This window comes from Lissotriton vulgaris, chromosome 1_1 (genome assembly GCF_964263255.1).
Source record: "Lissotriton vulgaris chromosome 1_1, aLisVul1.2, whole genome shotgun sequence".
NCBI classification, from domain to species: Eukaryota; Metazoa; Chordata; class Amphibia; order Caudata; family Salamandridae; genus Lissotriton; species Lissotriton vulgaris.
The window spans coordinates 1,663,990,628-1,664,018,625 of NC_141685.1; the positions used below are offsets into that span (position 1 = coordinate 1,663,990,628).

Here is a 27,998-nt window from a genome sequence, read left to right on the forward strand (position 1 = left end):
CACTAGAATAGTGAGCACTGCATATCAGGCCAACTTCTCACATTGGTGAGCAGCGGTTGGGATTTGAGCTTGCTGTTGTTTTACCACACGTATCCTAAGAATATCTTGTGAAAGATCACATAAGTACTTCAGGTACATATAACTTAGCTTAGAATACTCTGAGTTCTACTGAACCAGCTGTTGTAGCTCTCCAAGGCTTAGCACACCTTGGCTACAACTCTTAGCAAGGGATCAGTAGGCAAACATATAGTGTAGGTAGGTGCATCACTTACACCACACTAGAATCAGCATGTCAGACAAAGGAGGAAACTCTGAGTCTCCCCTTGTGTCAGTGGACCCTCCACAGGTCACTTCCAGATATGCTGCTCTTAGCTTCCAGGAGATGAGACAAGTGTGTACCTCCAGGAAACTAAAACAGGGGTCTAACCCCACAATTCCCTTTCTGATTGGTCTCTTAGAGACTTATGATGCCAGGAGGGCTGGTAACCCAGACCCTTCTAATCCAGATGGGAACATGCCTCCCCTAGAGGGAACCTCAGGTGACCCAGACCTTATCCATCTCTCTGCAGAAGGTGAAGAGGAGGATGAGGATCTGGAGCCATCTGATGATGAGGCAGACAAAGGTCCAGAAGTAGTTAGCCAGCTAACTAGGGACAACTTAAGCAGGCATGAGAATGGCACTAGGAGACCCCTGGGACCCCTCTCAGGCCAGCTTAACATTGGGAGTGGACGAGTTAGGTCTCTATCAAGAGGCTCTAACAGATCCATTCAAACCAATGGCTCTCAGGCCTCTGCTCTGAGGAGGATGACCTCCCCTCAGAGGAGAGTATATGAAGCCAAGGAAAGGGAAGTCAATCTGAGGATTGAAAGGGAAGAACTTGCCCTGGCCAAAGAAAGACTTGCCTTTGCTAGAGAGCAAGAATTGAGTGGGTCAAAACCCACTGGTGGCAGCATTATACCTAGCAATAGGGACAGGAGTTTTGATACAAGACACCTGAGTAAGATAGTGCCCCCCTTTAAACAAGGGGATGACATCCACAAATGGATTACTGCTTTGGAGAGGGCCTGCACTGTGCAGGGTGTTCCCCAAAGTCAGTGGGCAGCTATCTTGTGGCTCTCCTTTGAAGGTAAAGGTAGAGATAAGCTCCTCACCACAAGGGCTGAGGATGCTAACAATTACCAAGTCCTGAAGAACACACTGATTGATGGGTTTGGCCTAACCACTGAGCAGTACAGGGTGCTGTTCAGGGATACCCAGAAAACTCAGTCTCAGGATTGGTCTGATTTTGTAGATTGTGCCACTAAGGCTTTGGAGGGCTGGTTGCTGGGCAGTAAGGTTACTGATTATACAGGATTGTACAATTTGATCATGAGAGAACAAATTTTAAACAATTGTCAGAACCAGTTGTTGCATCAGCATCTTGTTGACTCAGATCTGACCTCTCCCCAAGAATTGGGAAAGAAGGCAGACAGATGGGTCAGAACAAGAGTTAAGCAAAACCAGGGCCAGAACCAGGGTGGTCAGAAGAAAGCAGACCAGAAGGGTAAAGATTCTAAAGGTGAAAATGACCAGAAGTCTTCAACAGGTCCCCAACAACCCAAAGAGGGTGGGGGTCAGGCTTCCCAGAAAAAGAAGAATCAAGAAGGCCAATCTAAAAGGTGGTGCCAATACTGTAAAAGTAAAACTCACTGGTTTAGTGAGTGCACCAAGAAAGGAGGAGGGCAGACTCCTGCCACTGCAGCCCCTAAGGCACCTGTGCCCCCTAGTACAGTCAGCAGTGGTAGTGCACCTCCCAAGGGTTTAGTTGGGTTAACCTTGGGTTCTGAGGGGTATGACAACTTAGTTGGCACACTCACTCAGGCTGTCCTTGTCTGTACAGGGGATGTGGATGTATCCCCTGATGTCAGTCCCAATACTTTGGGCAAATACAGACAGACACCTTTTATCAATGGACAAATGGCTCAGGCCTATAGGGACACTTGTGCCAGTGTCACCATGGTGACACCTAACTTTGTGGACCCTGGACAAATCATGCCAGGTACAGATTTCCTGGTGACCAATGCAAGCAATGTCACTACCAGTCATAGTATGGCAATTGTAGCTTTCTCCTGGGGAGGGGTAACTGGCCAAAAGAAGGTTGTAGTTAGTTCAGACCTCCCAGTGGATTGTTTGTTGGGCAATGATTTGGAGTCATCACAATGGTCAGAAGTGGAGCATAGGACTCACATGGAGATGTTAGGTTTGCCAGCACATGTGCTTGCTGTGACTAGGTCACAGGCCAGAAGATGTCCCACTGAACAGGTGCTGCATCCTGGAACAATGGACCAGCCACCTTCCAAGAAGAAGAGCAGTAGGGTTAAGGCATCGCCTTCCCCCTTGCCCCAGGTTGTGGATCAAGTCTCAGAGGCGGCTGACCTACAGGAATTGAGGGAAACTGAGCCTAAAGAGTTTGAACTTGATCAAGTTGAATTCCTGAGCTCAGGGGGACCCTCAAGGGAGGACCTGGGGAAGGAACAATTAGACTGCCCTTCCCTTGAACCCCTCAGACACCAGGCTGCTGCTGAGGCTGCTGGGAACGCCACAGGTACCCACAAGGTATACTGGGAAGATGGACTCCTGTACACTGAGGCAAGAGACCCCAAGCCTGGCATGGCCAGGAGGCTGGTTATCCCCTTGTTTCAGAGAGGTTTCCTCCTTACCTTGGCCCATGAGATTCCCTTAGCAGGTCACTTAGGCCAGACAAAGACTTGGGACAGGCTTGTCTCACACTTTCACTGGCCTCACATGAATGAGGATACCAAGGAGTTTTGTCGCTCCTGTGTCACTTGCCAAGCCAGTGGTAAGTCAGGTGGCACAACAAAGGCCCCCCTTATACCAATGCCTGTGGTGGGGGTGCCCTTTGAAAGAGTGGGGATTGACATTGTTGGTCCAATGGAACCCCAGACAGCATCAGGGCACAAGTTTATACTGGTGGTAGTGGATCATGCCACCAGGTATCCTGAAGCTATTCCACTTAGGACCACTACAGCACCTGTAGTGGCAAGGGCCCTAGTTGAAGTGTTCTCCAGAGTGGGCTTCCCTAAGGAGGTTGTCTCTGACAGAGGTGCAAACTTCATGTCTAGCTACTTAACTGCTATGTGGAAGGAATGTGATGTCAACTAAAAGTTCACCACACCCTATCACCCACAGTGCAATGGGCTTGTTGAAAGGTTCAACAGGACCCTAAAAGGGATGATTCATGGACTACCTGAAAAGCTCAGGCGTAGATGGGATGTCCTGATTCCCTGCCTTCTGTTTGCTTACAGAGAGGTCCCACAGAAGGGGGTTGGCTTCAGCCCTTTTGAACTTTTGTATGGGCATCCTGTAAGAGGACCCCTGTGCTTGGTGAAGGAAGGATGGGAGAGACCTCTCAAAAAGCCTGCAACCAGCATAGTGGACTATGTACTTGGTCTCCGCTCCAGGATGGCTGAGTATATGGAGAAGGCATCTGAAAACCTTAAGGCCAGTCAAGAACTCCAAAAAGCTTGGCATGACCAAAATGCTGTCCTGACTGTTTATCAGCCTGGACAGAAGGTGTGGGTGTTGGAGCCAGTGGCCCCAGCAGTACTCAAAGACAAATGGTCTGGGCCCCACACAATTCTTGAGCAAAAGGGAGAGGTCACCTACCTGGTGGACCTTGGAACTCCCAGGAGCCCCCACAGGGTGCTCCATGTCAACAGGCTCAAAGCATATGTCGACAGGAAGGACATGAGCTTGCTCATGGCCATAGATGAGGGACAGGAGGAAGAGAGTGACCCTCTCCCAGACCTGCTCACTCAGAATCCTGATGATGGGTCAGTAGATGGTGTTGTCTTTTGTGGCAGCCTCTCTGAGCATCAACAGAAAGACTGTAAACAGGTTCTTCAGTCTTTCAGACATATGTTCTCTCTGACACCCAGTCAGACCAATTGGTGTACCCATGAGGTTGACACTGGTGACAGCTTGCCAGTCAAGAGTAAAATCTACAGGCAGCCTGATCATGTTAGAAACTGCATCAAAACTGAAGTGCAGAAAATGTTGGAATTGGGAGTCATTGAACCCTCAGATAGCCCTTGGGCTAGTCCAGTAGTTCTAGTGCCAAAACCTCACACCCAGGGTGGTAAGAAAGAGATGAGGACTACAGGGGTCTCAATGCAGTCACTAAGACTGATGCCCACCCAATACCAAGGGCAGATGAACTTATAGATAGATTGGCTTCTGCCAACTACTTAAGTACATTTGACCTGACAGCTGGGTATTGGCAAATCAGGTTAGCTGAGGATGCCAAGCCCAAGACAGCATTTTCAACCCCTGGTGGGCATTATCAGTTTGTGGTAATGCCCTTTGGTCTGAAAAATGCACCTGCCACCTTCCAAAGGTTGGTGAATCATGTTCTCACTGGGCTGGATGACTTCTGTGCAGCATATCTTGATGATATTGCTGTCTTTAGCTCCAACTGGGAGGATCACCTGGTCCACCTGAGGAAAGTGTTAGAGGCTCTGCAAGCAGCAGGCCTCACTATCAAGGCCACCAAGTGCCAGATAGGGCAGACACAGGTTGTGTACCTGGGTCACCTTGTAGGTGGAGGCCAGGTTCAGCCACTGGAGAGCAAAATACAGTCAATCAGGGACTGGGCTCCTCCAACCACCCAGACTCAGGTTCGAGCTTTCTTGGGCCTGACTGGTTACTACAGAAAGTTTGTCAGGAACTATGGATCAATTGTGACTCCATTAAATGAACTGACAAGTAAGAAAATGCCAAATAAGGTTCAGTGGACAGCAGGCTGTCAAAAAGCATTCGATGACCTAAAGCAGGCCATGTGCACAGCACCTATCCTCAAGAGTCCAGACTACTCCAAACCATTCATTGTCCAAACAGATGCTTCTGAGTTGGGTGTGGGAGCTGTTCTATCTCAACTGAATTTTGATGGTCAATACCAGCCCATTGCTTTTATAAGCAGAAGGCTGACCCCCAGAGAGAAGAATTGGTCAGCTATTGAGAGGGAGGCCTTTGCTGTGGTTTGTGCCCTGAAGAAGCTGAGGCCATACTTGTTTGGCACTCACTTCAAGATTCAGACCGACCATAAGCCCCTCTTGTGGCTAAATCAGATGAAGGGTGAAAACCCCAAACTGCTTAGGTGGTCCATTTCCCTACAGGGGATGGACTTTACAGTGGAACATAGACCTGGTACTGATCATGGCAATGCCGATGGGCTTTCCAGATATTTCCACTTAGAACAAGAAGACTCACCTGGTCAAGGTTAGCTTATTGTCCCAAAGTTTGGGGGGGGGGGGGGGGGGTCATGTAGGAGAGTAGGGTCTGCAATCCTATGATCACCCAGATTTTTTGCTTTTGTTTCACTGGTTTACGACTTTCTCTGGCTGTGGGCCTGCCAAATCAGACCCACAGCCTGGCTGTTCTCTCTCTAAATTACGACATGTACCCTAGGTGCATTTACCAATTGGTACTGGGCCACCTTATCAGGCCCTGTAACTCAGGGCATAGGTGTACCCAGGGCCTACCAGGGGCTGAAGCATGTATTATGCCACCCCTGGCTGGCCTCCTAAATCTGACACAACTGGCTGCATGACAGCTGGGGCAAAGTCGTGTAATCACCCTTTGCTGTAGATATAGTATACCTATATCTAACCCTAAGAATGGACACACAGATTCCTATCAGTCACTCCTATGGCAGGCCTTAACAATCCTGAAGGCAGAGTGCATGGAATCGTGTGAAATGGTGCTCTGGCATGAGCTGAGCCCGTTTGCAGCTTGCGGAACCAAGTCCTAATAGCTGTTCCATGATAACGCATACCATATACTCTTAAGTGCATTATAATCCTCGCAGTTATATGCTAACTCTGGTATTGCTTTATCAAAACATGTCGAGTAAGGTGTCATACGAATTGGAATACTAACCCCTCGCCAATTCTGGCAACGGGGTTAGCATTCCACCCTTCTAGAGGGACACGACATGTATGTAACTGTGAACCCCGGTTAAAGTTAACTGAAGCCTCAGCTCCACAAAATGGATGCTGCCACCACAGACACGAGTCTGACCTCCTGCTGCTGGGAGTCCTTCCAGCGAGGAGAGCCTGGACAAAGGGTTTCCTGTCCGGGGCGGTGCTAGCACCATCCCAGACAGGGTTTTGTGTATCCTGGGTAGGCAGGGCTTTAAAGGAAGGTGACTGCTGAGTGGCACCCCGGTGCTCACTATGCATAGGCCGGCCAGAACCAGTTCCAGGGGCACACCAGCCCCTGGCCTGGGGAAAGTCAGGCATGGGAGAGGGGTGTAACCACCCCCCTCCTAGTCCCACCCATAGGCAGGACCTAGTCACCGGGTCAGCCCCTTTTCCTAGTATAAAGTTAGGAGCGGACCCCCTTCCAAATTAGATCATCTTTGGAATCAAGACACGACTTTCTACGAAAGGACTTCAAGATTTCTTCTTCAAGATTCTCCCTTGTGACTAAGGAGTAGTCACCCTGCATCCGCAGGCACCATCTTAAGAACACTGCGGTCTGCTGCAAGCCCTTCCTCCGGAATCCGACTGCCCAGCTCGACGAGAACCGGCTTCCCTGGCACCTCTGACCTCTACTCACCTCTACAGCAAAGCTGAGAACCGTGAGTGCGACGAGACCTCGAGGGACCGGCCATCTTCAAGACTGCACGACTTCTTTCCAGCACGACCGCCGAGGGATCCTCTGGTGAGTGCTTTGGGGTCCGAGAAGCCCCGACCCTGAGCAGCTCCAGCACCGAAGTACAGCCTCCCAGCATCTCCACGATCTGCGTGGGGCCCTACTGCTTTTTGCTGCTCACCGCGTTGTTTGGCTACTAGCCCGCTGGCTTGTGGCCTTCTTAACGACGCCCGACGACATCACTGCTGCTGGTCTGGTTGCTCCAGACTGGCCCTTGCTCCCTTCCAAAAGAGGAGCACCCCGGACCCTCCTGGTCCACTCAAGACGCCATTTTAGGTCCACCGCGTGGGCTTGAATTAGCCAAGGCTTTGTTGCCCAATCCTGGGTCCAGCGACGCCGACAGCTTCATCCATCGTGGGACAGCTCGCTCCTCCATCCTGGTCGCCGACAACGCCTCCTGGTCCGTGAGATCTGCAGAGCCCAGCGTCGCCCACTCACCTAGTCGAGGTGACTACCATCCGGTGCCCTCCGGGTGCCACCTGACTACTGGCTAGTAGTCACGAACTTGGTCCCCTCTGCTTTCAGGTATCGTCCATCTTCAAGATCCAGGCTTGGATCACTTCGAACTCTCTTCCCTGGTCGCCTGCCAGCATCTTTCTTCCAGGCTCCTGGTCCGTCTACGAGGATTCCCGACGTCTTTTGAGACCTATGCAGCTGCAGCCCCTGGGCTAGGTAACTTCGGCATTTCGGTGCCCCAGCATAGCCTCACTATCCAAGGGTCAGAATCCACTTTCGTTTTCCTCCTACCAGGTCGGGTTCGCCCGAGAACACTAACTTTGCTTTTACTAGCTACCATAGACTTTGTCCCGCATCACGCGTGAGAGTGCACACTCTGCACCCAAGTCCCCTGGGCCTCCTAGAAGTAATCTAAAGATTCTATAGTCAAGTCCTAGCGATTCCAAAGCCTATTAGTACTGTACTTACCTGCTAGTAATTTCGCATTCCACTTTCAGAGTATATGGTTTTCCGTGCCCCTCGGGCATTTGTATATACTGTGCTAACTTAAGTATTTTCGTAAGAGTTTTGTTTTGTGCTTAGTACCCTGTCCTCATAAAGAGTACAGGGCTGTTGTGATTCTAATAAATACACTGTTTATTTTCATAACACTTGTGTGGTGTCCTTTCACTTGGTGTTCAAGGGGTATATGTGATGGTATAACAGCTGGCTTAACACGCCCTCTCGAGTCTTTAGCCTTAGACTGCTCGTATCCACGCTACTAGGATAGCTGGTCTATAAGGTTGACTTACAACCAATCATCGATAAGGGTTGTCTGGACTGATACATAGTGTTCACTAGAATAGTGAGCACTGCATATCAGGCCAACTTCTCACACCCTCCCCCCAACTTTATGTCGTGACTAGAGAATTAACTGCAAAAAGTTGTGTGCCCATTCCACTGAATGAAACATTTGAGCCTGGCCCTTAAAAAGAACATGGGTTTTGATTGCTGAATAATGCCCGCAGGGGCCCCCGCCTGCTGGAAGCTACTAATTAAGCTCTAAAATTATTTTGTGCGGCGGGCCGACATAGCGGACATAGCAGAAAAAATCCTAAAGGTGAAATCCCCAGGGATCTGAAAAGCTTTATTCCTGATGGCATTTGTAAGTATCTGCTTCTTATTCCGATAGTCTCCAAAATTCACAATTACTGTCCGAGGATACTTGGCACCCGAAGATTGGACGGTCAGTACACAATGAGCTCCTGTAATGGTTAAATCTGATCACGAGACTCTGCTTCAGGGTACACATATTTTCTTCCAAGTTCAGAGATTAAGCTGACCATAGTTTGGCCATTTTCCCGTCCTTCAGGAATCCCAGTGAACCTCAGGTTTGTACGATGTGACCTGTTTTCAGTCTCATCGATTTTTATTTGTAAATCCACCAACTCAGGTTGAAGTTTGGAAATGGAGAAATCCTGTTCTGGTCTTGCGTCTTCTATATCGGAAACCCACTGTTCAACCTCAGAAAGGCCTGTTGTTAAATTCCTACGGTTTCTAGTGAAGTATATTCTTTTCATCACATTTTTAACTTTTTACTCATTTAAATAAAGTGAATAGTCAAAGTGTTTTCATTCATGATTATTTAGTGTAACTTTAACACAAATCTTTTTGTATAATCATTATACAAATTGTCTGATAAATATCACATTGTGTACTTTCATAATCAATGGAAAATAGATGAAATCATATATAACCAAAATTATTTTCACACTAGATAAAAGAAAAAGCCCTATGCATTTCGGGTTCAACAGAACCCTTTGTCAGGGGTTCAAAAAATCTAATCTAGTTATTCTGGTTCTCGTCAGTTCCGTTCTCGGGCACTGCAAAGTAAATTGCTTTGTGTTACGCATAAATCCATTATGTGTGTACATGAGTCTTAATAGGATTATCACACAGAAAAAAGTTGTGAGAGGAAGAATTAATGAAAGTTAATAGGTGGAAGTGTAACAAAGAAGGAAAGGGATGTAAAATTAAATATGTTGTGCTAATAAACCTTGTGATCTTCTCTCACCGCAAGTTAGTTACACGTGAGCCCGTAACCATGGGAGTCCCACACCCCTTAACTCAAAGCGTAAATGATGATCTTATCTTACCCTAGTGGTATGAATAGAAGTTTTATACTCCTGTCTATTCTTCCCTTTCTCGCTGCCGATTCCAAATCTGGGAGAGACAAAGACAACCCATCTGAAACCTGTGTTCTTTAAATGCACGCCATGTGTGTTTTACTGTATCACAACGTCATTGCTTACCCCAACCAGAAAACTTTTGACTTGACCGGACCGATGTTCAATAGACCGTGTTAGCTTAATTGCAGAACTCTGTACCAATAGCTGTAACAAACAGACAAATTGTGTTAAAGTTACACTAAATAATCATGAATGAAAACACTTTGACTATTCACTTTATTTAAATGAGAAAAAAGTTAAAAATGTGATGAAAAGAATATACTTCACTAGAAACCTTAGGGACTTATAGGGTGAGCGCCCTCAGACTTAGTTGCGTCTAGGTCTCAACAGGGCAGTCAGTAGATTTGGTTGTGGGCACAACCACCAGCAGGGCAGCTCCTTAAAGGGATTACTATTAGTTGAATAAACAGTCTAAGATTCATAGACTGAAGGTGTGCAGGTCTAACACTTACAAAGGTGTTGGTAAATTCAACATATTCTGATTCATCAGATTCAGCTGTGATTCTATCTTTCTATTAGCTTCTGCCTGGGAGACCTTAATTGATTTGACTTCATCTAAAATTCTGTGTAGCAGTCAGTTGGTGTAAGAGAGTATCTCGTCTCCATTGCCCACACTATCAGAATATACAGTTGCCTAAAAACCATCTGGCTCATACTGCGGTATTGTCTTCCTTATTAACCCTTGCTGGTGCTCTCCTGCTTTAAAGGTCGGTGTGGGTGATGCATGATTTGTAGATATTGAGTTTGTAGTAATATCCAGATACAAGAGGTGTAGAGTTAGTTTTACCCTGATCCAGACCTTGGGTAGCCATGTGAGAAGTTATGTCTTTATGGGGCTCCTTCAGTCCAGATACTGCAAACAAAGGATAGGTCTGGGATTTCATGGCCCCCTGCATTTTGTCAGTGGCTTTCTTCACCCCTGCCTCTGCCGATGCACCAACATCTGCAGCTTTAACTGCAGAATCCAAAATTGAGCTAAACAGCTTTGAAGCTGACGTGGGGTGCCGTGTCTTTCTTATTTATTTTTCCCTGAGGTGTACCTGCTCTCTCCCCTACAGCCTGTTCTGCTCCCATAAGCAAAAGAGGATCTGATAATGGAGAAGACAGGGCGGCTGCTAACATGGTCTCCTGATTGATGCGCTGCTTGCGAGTTGTTTTTGCAGAGACTTTAGAAAAGCACGGCTTACTTATGGAATCTCTAAAAAGCGTTCCATTATCCACTTTCACATACCATTCAGTCTCTGAGGGTTGATTTAGTGGCACAGGTCGCACCCATAGCCACATGGGTTGCTTCTGCAGCTCCCAATAATCATCTCTCCCCCTGAAGATGCCTAGTGCGTCTCACAGGATTTATAACTGGCAAAAAACTCTTACTGTGCTACTCAAGCAGTTCAGATAATTTTAATTATCACCTCTTCCTTTGTTTATGAAAACTGTTCCTATGGAACTCTCAATATGCTGCTCACTCACCGATATGAAGTGACAAAGGAAAGAGACGGGGTAGGTTTCTGCTAGTAAAGAGAAGTTCACAAAACCCCCAGCCAGCTCAGCCGATTAGTCCGATGCTCACCCTGTCACTGCTGAGCCAGCTGCAGGGAATTGCTCCTTAAAAAGTCATACAGAATTCAACTGTCGCCTTAAAAACAGACTCATTTACTGCACCGACACGGCAGCACCGTTCACTGCCGACCTCTCAGGTAGACTCCAAGCACCGAAAAACTGCCACGGTCCATTTCGAATGCCGTCAAGCTCCGTCAGCTGTATGAGCCACAGAGCATGACGGGAGCTCTGTATGCAGCCCTCTTCAAGTCGACAGGAAACATATTGTTCTCCCTTCCCCTGCTCAGGCTTGACTCAGCAGCAGCAGGAGGGCAGAATAGTGTCTGTGGTCGTCAGCAGCACTAGCTTGCTGTCAGACCCTAAAAGGCTGTCACCAAGAGTACAGGAGGGTACCCCAAGGAAGCCCCCCAGTCCATGGGATCATACTTCCAACACTGGAATCGGTATGGCGGTATGATTCAAACATGTTTAATACCAAACATGACCGAGTTCGGTGCAGCCACTATATAGTTAGACATCTCGTAATGACTGATGTCTACTATATGTATTAAAATGGCTGACTCCACTTAGAAAAACCTGGAGAATCAACTCCAGTGTTTGTAGGGGTGTTCTACTCATGCAGGGGCACCCTCAAAATTATTACCAAGCACCCTGCCTTCAGGACTGAAAGGCCTGCCAGAGGGGTGACTTATAGTTTTTAAGTGTAGTGACCGCAGATGTAAGGAAACTTATATCTGTGTGAGAGATGCAGGCACCAACTCACACAGGCTGTAGTCACAGTTTGAGTGGTCACTCCTCGGTGGCACAATACAAGATGCAGCCCAATGGAGACCCCTGGTGTATTTATGCCCTGGGTCCCTTAGTACCATATACTAGGGACTTACAAGGGTACACCACTTGCCAATTGTGGAGGTACAGAAGTACTTACCATAGGCAAATTAGGGAGGAAGCATAGTGAGTGGGATCATAATTAGTAGAATCTCAGTCAGACTAGTAAAACAAAAACAGACTGATTCTAGCAAAAAGTGGTGGAAACCATGAAAGCAGAAAAACCTTGCTACCCCCTCCCCTCCCCCCCAAACTAAAGGAGATGAGACTAACCATGCCCCGTTGAGTCTTCATTTTCTAAAAGGAAATATTTGGAAAGTACATATGCGTTGGCATGGTTACTCCCAGGTCTATGTTCCATAAAAAAACTCCATCCCCTGTAGGGAAATAGACCATCTCAAAAGTTTGGGGTTTTCACCCTTCATCTGTTTAAGCCATAAGAGGGGCTTATGGTCTGTCTGAACAATGAAGTGAGTGCCAAACAGGTGTAGGCTCAATTTCTTCAGGGCCCAGACCACAGCAAAGGCCTCCCTTTCAATAGCTGACCAATGCTTCTCCCTGGGAATCAACCTTCTGCTAATAAAAGCTTCTGGTTGTTCCTGGCCATCTGCATTAGGTTGTAATAGAACTGCACATACCCCTATCTCAGAAGCATGTTCTTGGACTATGAAGGTTTTGGAGTAATCAGGACTTTACAGAATGGGAGCTGTGCACATGGCCTGCTTCAGGTCATCAGTGACGTCTGACAGCTAACTATTCACTGAACTTTCTTAGGCATTCTTTTGGAGGTGAGATCATTAAGGGTAGTCACTATGCACCCATACCCTTTAACCCCTTCGCTGCTGGGCTACTTCCCCCACAGTGCTGGGGAGGGGGGCTGTGCACTGCCCCGGGGTGCTCATGACAAGCACAGCTCATCACGCTGCACGGTGGCGCTGTGCTCATAACGAGCTGAGCTAGTCATGACCACGCCCATTTGTTTAGAATGCTCAGCATAGAGGGGGAATTATCCCCGCGTGGGAGCGCCGCGGCAGTCATGACGAACTGAGCTCGTCATGAGCACACAAGGTGTTAAAAAACCTCATTTTTTACCCAATGAGGCCCAAGAAAGCTCTGACCTGAGTCTGTGTAGTGGGAGCAATCCAGTCCATCATGATCTGGATTTTGCTCTCTAGTGGTTGAACCTGGCCTCCACCTACAAGTTGGCTTAAGTACACAACCTTGCTCTGCCCTATCTGGCACTGTGTGGCCTTGAAAGTGAGACCTTCCTTTTGCAGGGCCTCCAGAACATTCCTGAAGTAGACCAGGTGATGCTCCCAGGTGGAGCTAAAGACATAGAAATGTTATCTAGATATACTGCACTCTAGGCTTCCAGACCTGTGAGAACTTTGTTCACCAACCTCTGAAATGTGCCAAGTGCATTCTTCAGACCAAAAGGCATAACAATAAATTGATAATTCCCACTAGGGGTTGAAAATGCTGGCTTTGGCTGTGGCTTGGCATCCTCAGAGAGTCTGATTTGCCAGTAGCCAGCAGTTCAGGTCAAATGTACTGAGATACTTGGCTGAGGCCAAAGTATCAATCAGCTCATCTGACCTGGGATTTGAATGAGCATCAGTCCTAGTCACTGCCCTGAATCCCCCATAGTTTCCACAAATCCTCATCTCTGTCTTACCATCTTGGGCGTGAGGTTTTGGCACTAGGACTACAGGACTAGCCCATTGACTATCCAAAGGTTAAATGACGCCCTACTCCAGTATCTTTTGGACATCAGTCCTGCTGAAGTCTCTGACATGGTCAGGCTGTCTGTAGATTTTAGTCTTGATTGACTGTCACCTGTGTCCACTTCGTGGGTACATCTGGTGGTTTGACTGGGAGTCAGAGAGAACAAGTTGGGAAACAGATTGAGGACTTGCCTACAATTAGCTTGCTGTTGGTCAGTGATGCTGCCTGCCAAGGCTACTCTATCAACTGACCCATCAACAGGGTCCTGAGAGAGGAGATCAGGGAGAGGGTCACTCACTTCCTCCTGTCCCTCATCAGTTGCCATGAGCAAGCTCATGACAACCCTGTCAATAAAAGGTGTTAGCATGAAGAACTCTGTCAGGAGTTCTTAGAGTACCTAGATCAACCAAGTAGATGACCTCACCTTTTTTCTCAAGGATAGTGTGGGGGCCACTCCACTTGTCTTGGAGACCAGCTGGAGCCAGAGGCTCCAACATTCACACGTTCTGTCCTGGCTAGTAAACAGTCAGTGCAGCCTTCTTGTCATGTCAAGCTTCCAGAAGCTCCTGGATGGCCTCAAGGTTTTTGCTGGCCTTCTTCGTGTACTCAGCCATACATGTAAATGTAAATGTAAATGTACAGGAATTTATATAGCGCAAATCCCCAACCGGTTTCTAAGCGCTTGCTTAGGGAACCCGTCCTGGTATTCCCCTGTGAGATAACCCCGGCAGGGTATCCGCAAGGTGAAAGCCAGGCCTCCCGCCGCGAGGGGCCGTTGTGGAGATTAAGCAAGCTATTGCCAGGAGTCGCAGAATGTGAACCTGTGAATCGAGTAGGCACCGGAGCGAGAATTGTCGAGTCCATGGACATTTTAGGACTCAAGACCCCGCCGAGCCGGAAATTGAACCCTGGTCCCTGGCTGACCTCTGCTTCCAGGTCTGCCTCCTCTAACCAGTGAGCCACACTTCTCCTACATAAATGCAGGCCAAGGGCATAGTCGACACTGCCCTGTTAAGGAGGCTTGAGAGACTGCTCCCAGCCCTCCTTACCCAGACACATTGGACCTGTAACTGGATGGTCAAACAGAAGTTCAAACCGGCTGTAGCCCACCTCCTTCCGAGGAATCACTCTGTAAGCAAAGAGAAGGCAGGGTAGTAAGACACCCTATTCTTGTCTGAGCTTTTCTGGTAGTGCCATGATCTTTCAACAAGCCCATTGCATTGTGGATGGTAGGATATGGTAAAATATTAGTTTACACCACACTTTTTGCACATTGAAGTTTTGTAATTAGACATGAAGTTTGTACCTCTGTCTGACAAGACCTCCTTAGGCAACCCCACTCTGGAAAAGACTCCCAGAAGGGCCCTACCCACCACAGAAGCTGTTGTTGTCCTAAGTGGAATAGTGTTGTGGAGGAAAGCACTCACAATACACCATAACTGTATATTTCCAATTAGGTTTTATTGTAGACACAACCTGGTGTCGGTCCTCACCAAGGTGTCAGCAGCAACTGACCTCAATGGAATTCCCTCCGCCTTACAATCTAAGAAAGATCCATGCAAACAGAACACACACAAATATCTGAATGTGCTGCTTGTAGACAGCACAGGAAAATCCTCTGTTACATGTGTGCCGAAGAGTCCTCCGTGTCAGCTTCCCCATCAGCCTTTCCATCAGAACGTTCCAGCTGAGACGCAGTGCCGTATGAGTTGCAGTCTAGTTTCCTTTATGATGCATATGAAAAGAGCTTGTGGCGTGCCTGTGTGGTGTATGTCACTGCTGAAGGTGCACAGCATGAAGCAGGATTGCTCACGCAGGAACTCCAAGTTGCGGCCTTTGAAATCTCGATTGCACAGCACTCACCAGGATCCCTTGCGCAGGAATTCCAAGTTGCGACCGTTGAAATTTCAGTTTTACCGTGTCGCGCAATCCCCAACCGCGAGAGACGGTAAGGAGGGGTTCAAAAACAAAGAATACACAGTACTTTGAACCATGAAGTTATTTACACCTTGCAAGCATCGTCCAGATCCAATGGTCAAGGTCCGACCATCTCACCCGTGCCAATTTCACTGATGTGCCTTCTTCACAGGTTGTGCCTAATCCAATTCAGCTGCAATCCTCCTCCACCACAGAGTCCAATTTGTCACCAAAATGTTGTGGAGGAAAGCACTCACGATACACCATAACTGTGTATTTCCAATTAGACTTTATTATAGACATAACCGGGCGTCAGTCCTCGCCATGGTGTTAGGAGCATCTGATCTCTATGGAATTCCCTCTGCCTTACAATCTTTGGCAGAATTATACAAACTGAACACATTCAAATATCAGAATGTGACTGCATCATAACCAATAGCCTCTCGATACATAGTGGTATGGTCCACCACCACAAGAATGTAACTGTGTCCAGATGCTGTTGGAGGGTTTAAGGGACCAACAATGTCTATCCCACCCTCTCAAAGGGAACCCCAACCACTGAAAGTGGAATTAAGGGGGCCTTAGTAGTACCACCAGATTTACAGGTTTGTCAGCTGCAATAAAACTCCTTGGTGTCTTCAGATATGTGGGGCCAAAGAAAGTCAGGGACAAGCATGTGAAATGTCATGTGCTACGGATAAAAGAAAACCTCGGAATTTTTAAGGTTTAACCAACCTCCTAGTGGCACCAGGCTTGGGGCCTCTACACCTAGAAAACAGAAGCCCATCTACCCAATAGATCCCATGGGACCCACTGACATTTGCTGCCTCCCCAGCAGCAGCTTGATATCTGAGCTATTGAAGAGAGGGGCCGGAGTTCTGCTCCAGACTCAAGTCTGCCCTGGAAGGTCCCCCTGCCCACAAGAACTCTGCGTGTCAGGCCCAAGTTCCTCTGAGACAGGTCCTTCACAGGGACTAAGGTCATCTCCCTCAGGAGACTGATCCTCACTCAGAGTCTGGGAGGAGTTAATTCCTTACTCTTCCTGCTCCTTCTCTTAGGAGCTAACTAGTCCATTTCTCTAGGATCCAGTGCTCCCTCATTGCCTAACTGTTTGGCCTGATCCCTAGTACCAGCAAATACACTGGCAGAGATTTCCACCATCTCTGCATGTGTCCTGAACTCCACTTCTGACTAGGCTGAAGTTTCTAAGTCATTGCAGAGCAGACAGTTCACAGGTAGGTCTGGGGAAAAAACAACTCTTTTAGGGCCAGTTACCCCTCCCCAGCTGAGATTCACAACTGCCAAGGAATAATCAGTCTTGACATTGCTTGCATTGGTCACTTGGTAAAGTTGACCAAGTATGCTCTGGTCAGGAGACGCACGTTTCTCTGTCACCATAGTAACACTTCCCCTGCGTCCCTGTATGCCACAGCTTCCTGACCATTAATCAGAGGTTGCTGCCTGTACTTGCCCAAGTTAGTGGGACTTACAAGTAAAGTGGCAAGTTCCATGCAACTGTCACAGACAAGGACAGCCTGAGTGAGTGTTCTGACTAGACCAGGACCCACTTCAGCACCCAAGGTTAACCCTACAAATCCCTTGGGGGTACTACTATTACTTCTACTGGTACTAGTGGCGCTAGTTGCCTTATGGGGAGTAGTAGTAGTTTCTTTGGTGCTAGCTTTAGAGCAATTGGCATCCCTTGCTTTGTGGTTATTCTCCTTGCACAGTTAATACCAAGATTTCATGCCAGAGGAAGAGGAGTTTGGGGAACCATCCCCAGAGGAAGATTTTTGTGGACCTTGTGAAGACTCTCCAGATGAGACGTGTTCCCCCTTCTCCCAAGGGGAACTCTCCAGATCATTACAAAGCAGACAGTCAACAGACATGGCTGGTCTCACAACTACTTTCAATGTACCTGAGAGCCCCCCACACTAAAAGAGGACCTATTCCACTTTGCAGAGGCACTCTGAGTTGTCAGCTGTGAAATACAGGCAGTGGGTGACCATTAATGGCCCTAGGATGCAGGCTCTAAGAGACACTGGAGCCAGTGTGACAGTTGTCAGTTGTCAGGTAGTGTATGAAGAGCAGGTGGTCCCCAACGTACTTTACCCAGTAGTTACAGCTGACAACTCAGAGTGCCTCTGGGAGAATGGTCTCCTGTATAGTGTGCCTAAGGTTTCTGTGCCCGGGTCAGCCTGTGTACTGGTGGTACCCCAGTGCTTCAGAGCCTTCCTACTGGGTCTAGCTCCTGATGTGCCTTTGGCAGGGCATTTGTGGCAGAACAAGATCTTTGAAAGGCTTGTCACCCACTTCTACTGGCCTCAAATGCGCAAGAACTCTGACATGAATTATATGGCTTGCCAAACTTGCCAGGCAAGTGGTAAGAGTGGGAGGAAGTGCAAGTCTCTTCTCCAGCCTTTATCTGTAGTCAGCACCCCCTTTGAGAGGGTGGGTATTGACATAGTGGGGCCACTGAACCCCAAGACAGCCATGGGCAACAGGTTCATCCTGGTCTTGGTGAACCATGCCACCCGGTACCCCTAGTCTATCCCTCTCTGGACCACAATTGCCCCTGTGGTGGGCCGCACATTGATGGGGATCTTTTCACATGTTGGGTTCCCCAGAGTAGTGGAATCCGACCAGGGTACAAACTTCATATCCAAGTATATGAAATGATTGTGGCAGGAGTGTGGTGTTACCTATAAGTTCACCACTCCTTACCACCCCCAAGGTAATGGGCTGGTTGAGAGATTAAACCGAACCCTAAAAGGCATGATTATGGGTCCTGCGGAACCCATGAGGCATAAACGGGACGTCTTCTTAACCTGCTTGCTGTTTGCTTGCAGAGAGGTACCGCAGAAGTCCTTAGGGTGCGGTCCCTTTGAACTCCTGTATGGCCAACCTGTAAGAGGACCCCTGAGTCTGGTCAAAGAAGGCTGGGAGAAAACTCCCAGTAAATCTCCCCAAGATGTATATAGCTACATGCAGGCCTTCAGGAACCAGAATAAGCACTCCAGGCAACTCGGTCAGGCACATCTGGAAGCCAGCCAGGAGTAGATTAAACGCAGGGATGATCAGACTGCCACTCTGATCGAGTTTCAGCCTGGCCAAAAAGTGGGGGTAATGGCTCCAATGGAGCCTTGTGTGCTCAAGGACAAGTGGACTGGGTTCTTTGAGGTCGTGGAGCGCAAGAGTAAAGTCACCTATCTGGTGGACTATCAGTCTCCTAGGAACCCTTTGCGGGGGCTTCACGTGAACCGCCTCAAGCCTCACTTGAAGAGGTCCGAAGTGGACATGCTCCTAGCGACAGATGATGGAATGGAGGAGACCTCCTGTCTGCTAAGAAACATGATGGGTCAGTGGACGGTATAAACCTCTCTCATGCACTAACCCTGGACAGCAGAGGTACTGCTGCCAGCTGCTGAGGCAGTTTGCCGCTCTGTTCTCCCTAACCACAGTTGTCACTCAGTAGTGTGTTCATGATGTGGACACTAGGGGCAGTCCTCCTGTTAAACACAAAATGTACAGGTTGACTGGCAGGTTTAAAGCTAACATCAAGGAGTAAGTCTCCAAGATGTTGGCACTAGGGCTGCCCTTGGGCCAGCCCCGTGGTCTTGGTCACAGAGCCTGCCGCACCCGGTGCCATGCCAGAACTCCGGTTCTGTGTGGACTACTGAGGGCTAAATTTCATCACCAGGACTGACGGACAACCCATCCCCAGAGCTGATGAGCTAATCGATCGGTTGGGAGCTGCAAGGAGTACCTTTGTATGTTTGATTTAATGTCTGGGTACTGGCAGATTGCCTTAACCGATGGGGCCAAGGAAAGGTCTGCATTTTCAACCCCAGAGGGGCACTACCAGTTTCAGGTGCTGCCCTTTGGGTTGAAGAATGCCCCTGCCACCTTTAAAAGGTTGGCCAACCAGGTGGTGGCTGGACTGGAGGATTTCAGTGCCGCCTAACCGGATAACATTGCAGTATTCAGTGTCACTTGAGAGGAACATCTGCAGCACCTCTGGGAAAGCGTTGAAGGCTCTGCAGAGGGCAGGCCTCTCGATCAAGGCCAGCAAGTGCCAGATCGGGCAGGGATCGGTGGTGTACTTAGGGAAACAGGTAGGAAGCAGCCAGGTGGCAATCCTACAGCCTAAGATTGACACCATCCTGGCCTTCAGAGCACCCCAAGACCCAGACAGAGGTGAGAGCCTTTTTAGGTCTCACTGGGTGGTTTGTCAAGGTATTTGGCACCATTGTTGCCCCCTTGACTGACTTCCAGGAAGCAGCCCAGGAAGGTGAACTGGACTGACACCTGTCAGAAAACTTTTGATTCCATGAAATCTCCCATGCGCATGGCGCCTGTGCTCAAGGCACCCAACTTCTCAAAAGAATTTGTGGTGCAGGCAGATGCTTCAGAGCATGGTGTGGGAGCTGTTCTCTCACAACTAAATGATGAGAACCTAGACCATCCCTTAGCCTTCATTAGAAGGAGGTTACTTTCTCAGGAACAGAGGTGGAGTGTGATCGATTGTGAGGCTTTTGCTGTGGTCTGGGCACTGAAGGAGCTGAGGCCCTACTTGTTTGGGACCCATTTCTGGGTTAAGACTAACCACAGGCCCCTCAGATGGTTGATGCAGATGAGGGATGGGAACCCGAAACTGTTGAGGTGGTCCATTTCCCTACAGGGTAGTGACTTTACGATGGAACACCACCCTGGTACAGAGCATGCCAATGCTGATGGTCTGTCCAGATTTTCCCACCTTAGTGAAGAGAACTCCCAGGAGGGTGGGTTGTTCTCCCCACTTTTCAGCTGGATGGGGACACGTGTTAATTCTGCCATCCTTGGTGTGGCTTTCCCCTGTGTTTTTGCCTGTATCTCCTGTATTTTTGCTTGTGCTGGATTTTGTTTTTGCTGGTCTAGATGCTTTGGGTACTTTGCCACTGCTGAGCAGTGAAAAAATGCAAGTGCTCCCTTTGTACATTGTAAATATGGATTAGTGTTACCATGATTGGCGTGTTTGATTTACTACTGTGCCCAGTCAGATGCTGCTAGTGGGCCTGCAGCACTGATTGTGCCACCCACACCAGCAGCCTTTCTAAGGGGTCGTAGACCTACGCGCCGTCTCTACTGCCATTTCAAACTGGCACATGCACCCACTTGCCTGGCCCTAACCTTCCTTTTTATTACATGCGAGTCACCCCTAAGGTAGGCCCAAGGTAACCCTGTGGGCAGGGTGCAGTGTATGTGAAAGGTAGGAACGGTAAGACATGTATTGATGTTAGTGACATGTCCTGATAGTGAAATACGGTGTATTTCGTTTTTCACTATTGAAAGGCCATCTGTCTCATAGGATAGAATGGGAAGTACTGCCCCTTTGCTGTGTGCTGTCTGGGTTTGGCATGCACTGGCAGTTTCTACCAAGGAGAGGACAAAGACTGCTGTGTGCTGTGTATCCTGCTTGAAGAAGATCTCCAAGGGCTTGAAGTAGAGCTTGCTCCCTGTTCTGAAGTCTCAGGGACATTTGGGGGGACATTTACTAAGATTTTGTGTTGTGTTTCATCACAAAAGTGACGCAAAATGGCGCAAAATATTTTTGCCTAATTTATTTTCCAGCGCTAAACTTTTATAGCGCTGGAAATAACGTAAAAGTAATGCGCAGCAGCACACAGCGCTGCTGCGCATTACTTTGCGCCATGGGGGCATGCCAAGGGTGGTGCATGGGAGTTCCCATACAACCATCCAATGTTTCTCACGCTAAACCCAATTTACTAAATAAGACTGGGTTTTGAGTGAGAAAACGGAGCCCTTTTATACTGGGCACAAGGATGGGGAAATGCTTTAATTTCTTTAGTTCTCTGCTATCTGTTTCACAGCACAGGAGCCCCGTGACATAGCAGTCCTACTATGAAAAAGAACATGGGGTAAATTTTTCTTGCTAGCATTAGGGCCCAGGTCACAGTTGTTGTGCATGGAACAGGGCAAAGGAACGGGGCGTGGGGGCCTAAATGTGCATTTTTGCTGTTGTTTTTTACACAAAGTGGTAGAAAGCCTGCATTGGGCAACTGGCCTATAAGTAATGGCCCTGTTGAGTGGGCATAGTAGACAGCCTACTTTGCAGAGCTGTAAGTATCATTGGTGCCTCAGTTGCATTAGAGGCCTCTGGCATACTTGCCGTGACAGAGTTTCTTTGAGCCTTAAGGCAATGGCCCAAGAGAGGAGGAAAAATTAAGCAAAGGAGACACCTTGATTTAGGCATCAGAGAGATGAGGGAGAGGGACAGTGAGAAATGGGAGGGAGAGGGATAATGAGAGATGGGAGGGAGAGAGATGATGTGAGTTGGGAGCCCTTGTTGTTAAGAAACATCAGAGGCAACAGCAAACAGTACCTATCATTAGTAAAACAGGTGTTGTAACACTTTTGCCCAGGATCCCACTGAATCACAATTATGATTTTGTTTTACAATAAAAAGTGGACATAGGGACTCATATTCCTTGTCAGCATTAGGGCGGATGGCACTCTTGGTACAAAAAAGAGGTTCGACATGTAGTAGCTCATTTTCTTTCAGAAAGACACTGGGCTTCTTTCGAGATTGAAATGATGGTCAAGACATGGTGGGGAAGGAGTGAAAGAAGAAGAGATAATCTGCTTCTTAGGGCTACATCCACCATTAGTATAGAAGGTGGAGTGTTTTGGGGTCCACAGCACCTCAATTATGGGCAGTAGTGTTTTTGGTCAGTTCTGTTCTTATTTGATGCTGTAGCATTTTCATATTTAGTGTGGATAACGGGTACAGAAAAACACACCTGAACTGATCTCATGATCCTCAGTCCCCTGTTATCATCCCCCCTTCCACTCACCACATCTTTGCCATATAGTTTTGTTAGGGGAACCAACTTCAAAACTTTGTCTAAGGGGGAGGAGCTACGACAGCAAGCAAGATGGCCGCATAGCTTCCCGGCTCCGCTGACCCCCGTCTTTCGCTCAAAGATCCTGTCGTATATCCTGATTTCTCGCCCCATATCCGGGTGCATGAACTACTCTGCGGACTGATGGTGCAATCCCGAGATTTTTCCGACATGGTGGAGTGGAGTTATGCCGAGGTTTAATTTGAGGCCTAGCCCAGTCTGGAAGCCGGGGTCTCAAGTGTTGGTCTAGCGGGGTCCTAGTTGAACAACAGCGGACCGGAGAGAGCGGCAGGGTCCGGTCCATGGAACTTTTGACATCTTTATGATTGCTTTGCTGCCAAACTGCTGCCTGGAACTGTACCGGAGGTGAGGAGACGAGTGACGCCCGAGGTGGTGTGTGTGAGGGTCCGGGACCCGGGGGCCTGGCGTTCGTAGCGCCGGTGCTGTTGGGTCGGAGACTTGGTGCGCACTAACGCCTATTGATGATCGGTCCCTCACGGTCCATTCCTGCTCCGCCTAATCTTACCCCGGGGAAGGCGCCTCTCCGTGGGGGTTAATATGCTTGATGCTATGCGGAACCCGGCGGAGCGGGTTCAGTGCGGCCCGTCATTGCGGTCAGTGATGGCGGCCCTTGAGGCACTCCAGGCGACTATGAAGACCCAGGCCTGGAATCTGATGTTGGCGGCGGACGGAATTAGAGGATCGGGACCGGACTCTGATTTGCCGCCTGAGACCCGGTGGCCAGTTGCTTTCCCTATTGCTACCCCAGCGGTGCAATTTGACCCGTTGCTTGGAGCTTTCCATGCCCCTACAGAAGTGGAACGGTTCGAACATGTGGAGATTGGCGATGCACCTACAAAGTCGGAATCTTTGGAACTGCGATTGGCGGAACATTTCACTGCTTTTCCCGATTTGGAGACGTTTGCTCGTAATTGTGATCTGTGTGGGACTGTGTCGCACCCCCTTCCCAGCTGGTCCATCAAGATGGCGAATGGTATAGTGCCTGGTCTTAGAGTCCAGAAGGGGCATCGTTGGACTCGAGCGTCTACTTTGGGACTTGCCATCTTTTCTTCGTCTTATAGACTATGTTTCGACAACTTCTGTTTGACTTTTGACAACTTTATGGTGGGGCTCTACTTCTCGGAGGGGATCAGCAAATTTGATAGACGGGGCCAAGGCTGAGACTGTTGTTTGAGGTTTCACAATATTGATTTATCGGTAACGGGACTGCTTTATTTGGTTAACGGAGTCCGGGGCGGGATTTCTAGTTTCCCCTGATGTACTGTTTTATTGTGGTCAGCTTGATCGTGTCAGCCTTGTGGAGGATTCTTCGTTAAGACGGGGGGGAGAGTCCGGGAATGCGTATGACATAGTCCTCCTCCATTTCTCCTTTTTGGGCAGGGTTTTAGTCCCTTCTTTCTTTCCCTTTCTTTTCCCTTTTTACTTCTATATTTCGGGTTCATTTACGGGGCGACAGGCACGCTGCTAGGGGGGTAGGCCGTAGTCATCTGCAGGGGTGCAGGGTGGGGGGTTGGGGGGGGAATTTTGTTTTTACCATTTGTTTCTATGGCCTTTTTTTTTCTTCTTTTCTTTCTTTGCCTTTTCTTTTGTTTCTTCTTCTTCGCGTCAGCGTAGTGGGTCTATTCTTTTGTCAACTGTCGACTTTTTATCTGTGCCTATACTTTCACGGTACTTCAGTACCATCGGGCGGGCGCTCCACTGGTGCGAATATTAATTGTATGCTTGTTTATCCTGTATCGTATGACTCAGCGCCACTGTTTTGAATGATATCGAACAAACTGTGGACCTCCTATTGTTTTGCCCGCCCTTTATGCACCTTTGGGGTATTGTATGGCACCTGATTCTTCTATCTTTATATCATAAAATGGAACCTTTATTATCCTGCTATTCGTATAGTATGTTATGCTGCCAGGTTTAATTGAAGTCGTGCTGTATTTGCCTCCCGGGAGGCCGAGACTGGTTCTAATTGCTTTGTTGCGATGATATTGATTAGCGGCCAGCCCTGATGGTTGTAGGCCCATACTTGTAAGTGGTTGAAGTATTAATAAAGGTTTTCCCAAAAAAAAAAAACTTTGTCTTAGGGGGGGCTTAGAGGAAAAAGGTTTGAAGGCCTCTGCTCTAAGACGTGCAGAAAAGGTGTCATTAAATTGACAACTATAGAATGCTCAACAGATCTCTCACCAGTTCTTCTACTTACAGTGATATAAAGACACCTAATTGCAAATCATTGGGAGCAGAGATCTCCTTATGGTAAAGTACAGGGAGCATAGTTTTTTTAATTAAACTTAAAAAAATTACAAAAAATATTTTATGGTAAATGTTATTGTAAATTTATTTTATATATTTTAAATGAAGAAAATAAAAAATGCTATAACACTTTTAACAGTATTTTAATGTATAACATTCATTTTAAATAATTAATTTGTATAAAGTTTAATTTTAATTAAATATTTTATTTACTTAGTCACATTTACTTTTAAATTAAAAAAGCATGTTAAAATATTTGATGAGAAATTTATATATTTTAATTATATTAATTTTTCTAACATTCAATTCATTTTATATAAAAACCGTTGAAGTAATTTACTCTAGTTTAACATTATTTCCTATGGGATTCTATTTTAAGTCGCTGGAGGTGACATTTAATGAGTACAACGTAATTACTTTGGTCTCATTAAGCTAATAGCAATGTTGCTAATAGAACAGCGCCTGGGAGGTCAACCAATAGGTGATATACAGGACTAAGGAGATCCCAAGAGCACAACTGCAATACTAATGACACAGAAATCACTGGTTGTGTCACTTTGATGTGAATTTTTACAAGCCCCATCAGCCTAATTGTAAAATTGCTTGATAAGTCAACCCGGAAGTGAGATTGCGAATAAGAGGGCCTTTTTCTGGACACCACTTTTTATTGGCTTGTTAGTCTACTCTTTTGACAGGGCTGTGTAGTTTCAAGACTAAACATTGTTACAATTACATTTCAGCCATTGTGCATTGACATACTGTAGGAACTTTGTTAATCTTATACATTATCATTAATATGTACTTTATTATGACACCAACCCCTTTGCATGAGGAATGGGTAGAGCCAAAACACTTCGCAGTTACCAACTTGTCACCCCCTTATTCAGCTTGAATATTCTGTTGGACGAAGTGCTGGAAACCTGTGTGGCGCCAGGGGATGTATCGCAGGAGGTGTCTACACCTTTAAGAAGCAGCTGCCTCCCACTAAGTTGCAGGGAATAACAAACTGAGCTCTAAATATGAAAGCTCAGTTCAAGAGTGCCGGTATTAACCAGCAGAAATCGTTCCTATTTAATTTCTGTTTCCATTTATGCCATATATTTAAAAGGGTCCTGTTTTTTTGTGTCACAGCAAAAACATCAAAGTATGCTGTGTGCAACATGGTTTGATTGATATTTATTTTCCTCTTAGATAAAGCCTCTGTTCCTACACAATTACATCAGATGGGAACTCATGAGATCTACTTTATTTGCAAGCCTACAGACTCCTACATGTCTTATGTTGTAACTTTCAGGACTTTAAATGGTTTTGTCTTCAAGTTCCTGACTTTATTTCTGTCACTTTGTTTTGCAGCCAGTGAAAGGTCCCAAAGGATCGAGCAAATCCCGCAGCAGCAGTAAGGGGAAAGGGAAAGGAAAAGGAAAAGGCAAAGGCAAAGGCAAGAAGTCCAAGAAGACCAAAGCCCCTGCAGCAGAAGTGGATATCCTCAGTCCAGCTGCCATGCTAAACGCCTATTATATTTCGCATAATGCAGCAGACTGCTTAACATTTCGAGGCTTCGGCTGGGCAGGGGCACCCAAAAAGAAAGGAAAGGGAAAGAAGGGAAAGAAGAAATAGTGTGGATTGGTCATGACACAGTGGGCCCAAGGATTGAACCAAAAATCAAAGACGGTGGTGCCAATGTTGGAAGTGCCTTGCTTTGCCTATTGTAGGGCATTTTACAGATCAGTGTTTGTCTAATAATGAAATGATTGACTTGGAGACAACAGAGACCGATAGTGCCAAGTGAAATAGCCATGTCCAGTACAGTAAAATGTTTGTTCATTGAGTCCTAGCATTTAATTAATTGAGGCTGCAGCAATACAGTTTTCTTTGGAGTATTAAATTCTATTGAACTGACTGTTCTCAGCAAAAGATGCTGCCTTTTGCTTCTCTGCACTCGGTGCTTTGCCTACACCCTGCCACACTCTACGAAGTTAGATATTGTTAGACCTCTGATGTCTTTACGTATTCTCCAATTTATGTCTGCTAGGACACAATAAAAGGCCCGCCTACCCATTTCAAAAAGTGTTTTATTTTTTCTTTATGAGTTGTACTATGTGGCTGGGGGTATATTCCTGCAATTTTGACTTGATTGTCATGTACCCTCTTTTCTTGCCCCAAGAGAGTGAGTACTGTCAATTAAAGCTTTCTATTGGCTGCCAGTTTTTATTGTTCAGATTTCCTCTGTCACTGCTGTTACTCAGAACCTACACTTCGTCGCACACATCTGCGTGAACACTCATCAGCACCCAAGTGATTAGATGAAGGCTTGGTAACCTACAGTATTATACCTCAGAAAGGCATGTGGCCATCCATCAGTGGTGAATGACACCGGTCAATATTTTAATGTTCCTACATTTGCTGAAGAACAGATGTTGGAAAATTAAAAGACTGGAATTTTAGAAAGTCCAACGTCTTTGAATCTATGTCACTGCAACTTTTAATTAGCTCAGAGTGCACATGTGTGATGCAGAACGTTTGTTGTTCCTCTGGTCAGTGGGGGACACTTCTCAGTATTTTAATGATGGAACATCTCTTCTCAGCTAAGAACAGGTCATTAAAAGAGTGACAGGTTTCATCCGTGGCTGCGCAGTCAGACAAAAACTTGACATTGGCCCGCGGAGGCAACCTTACTACTCAACACGTGTTGGCTGAGGAATTTGTATTGGATGAGCTATGATATTTAGGATAAGAAAACCACATCATTAAAACTTTTTATATTTAGATGATCATCGATGTTCCACAATCACATCTGAGAAAATCATATTAGATGAATCTCTTTAGTTTGGTTTTGCAACTGAAAAAAGTATTACAGGCTAACAAGACATCTGGTTATTATTTGATAAATTAAATCAAATAGATTATTTTTAGATATTCATGTTGATGCCTCCTCAGGGTTTGAACTTTCGCACCCTGCTGACACTGCTGGGAGAGCACTCTATAGTGAGGGGACACATCTCCTTTTCCCTTAGCCCAGTGTTTATTTATGTAGCATGTGGTGCTTCCAATTTCCAGCTGAACCACCAATTCAACGGATGTAGTAATTTAACTGAGATTGCACAGATCAGTCCCAGGCGACCATTGTCTTAGTTTGGCGTAAACCGTATTTATTTTATTAGGAAATGTCATAGGCTGTAATCCCAAAGAGGTGTCAGGACATTGTTACGAAGAATATGCAGAGAAAGCCTGTTCTTTCTTCTTGAGTCGTGTAGTGTCACAAAATGGCCTGGGTCTTCTTGTCATTTTAGATTCTTGGCCTCGGGAGAATACAAAGAGACAAAACAGTCCTATAGCCATGGCTCTGGGGACGAACTGTGGCTGGGAGGACCTCAGGGCTCTTCTCCTCATAGCTTCCTT

At 47.0% G+C, this 27,998-nt stretch overlaps 1 protein-coding gene across 4 annotated transcripts in view; it reads left to right on the plus strand.

Annotated features, from left to right (window-relative positions):
- SMKR1 (small lysine rich protein 1) overlaps positions 1-26,655 on the plus strand; it is a 119,581-nt gene extending 92,926 nt beyond the window's left edge. For all 4 annotated transcript variants that reach the window (XM_086937547.1, XM_086937526.1, XM_086937540.1 and 1 more), the window contains one exon: positions 25,953-26,655. In XM_086937547.1, coding sequence (XP_086793673.1) covers positions 25,953-26,216 — 264 coding nt within the window. In that variant the 3' untranslated portion in view covers positions 26,217-26,655. The remainder of the gene's footprint in view (positions 1-25,952) is intronic.
- Positions 26,656-27,998: the final 1,343 nt, after the last annotated feature.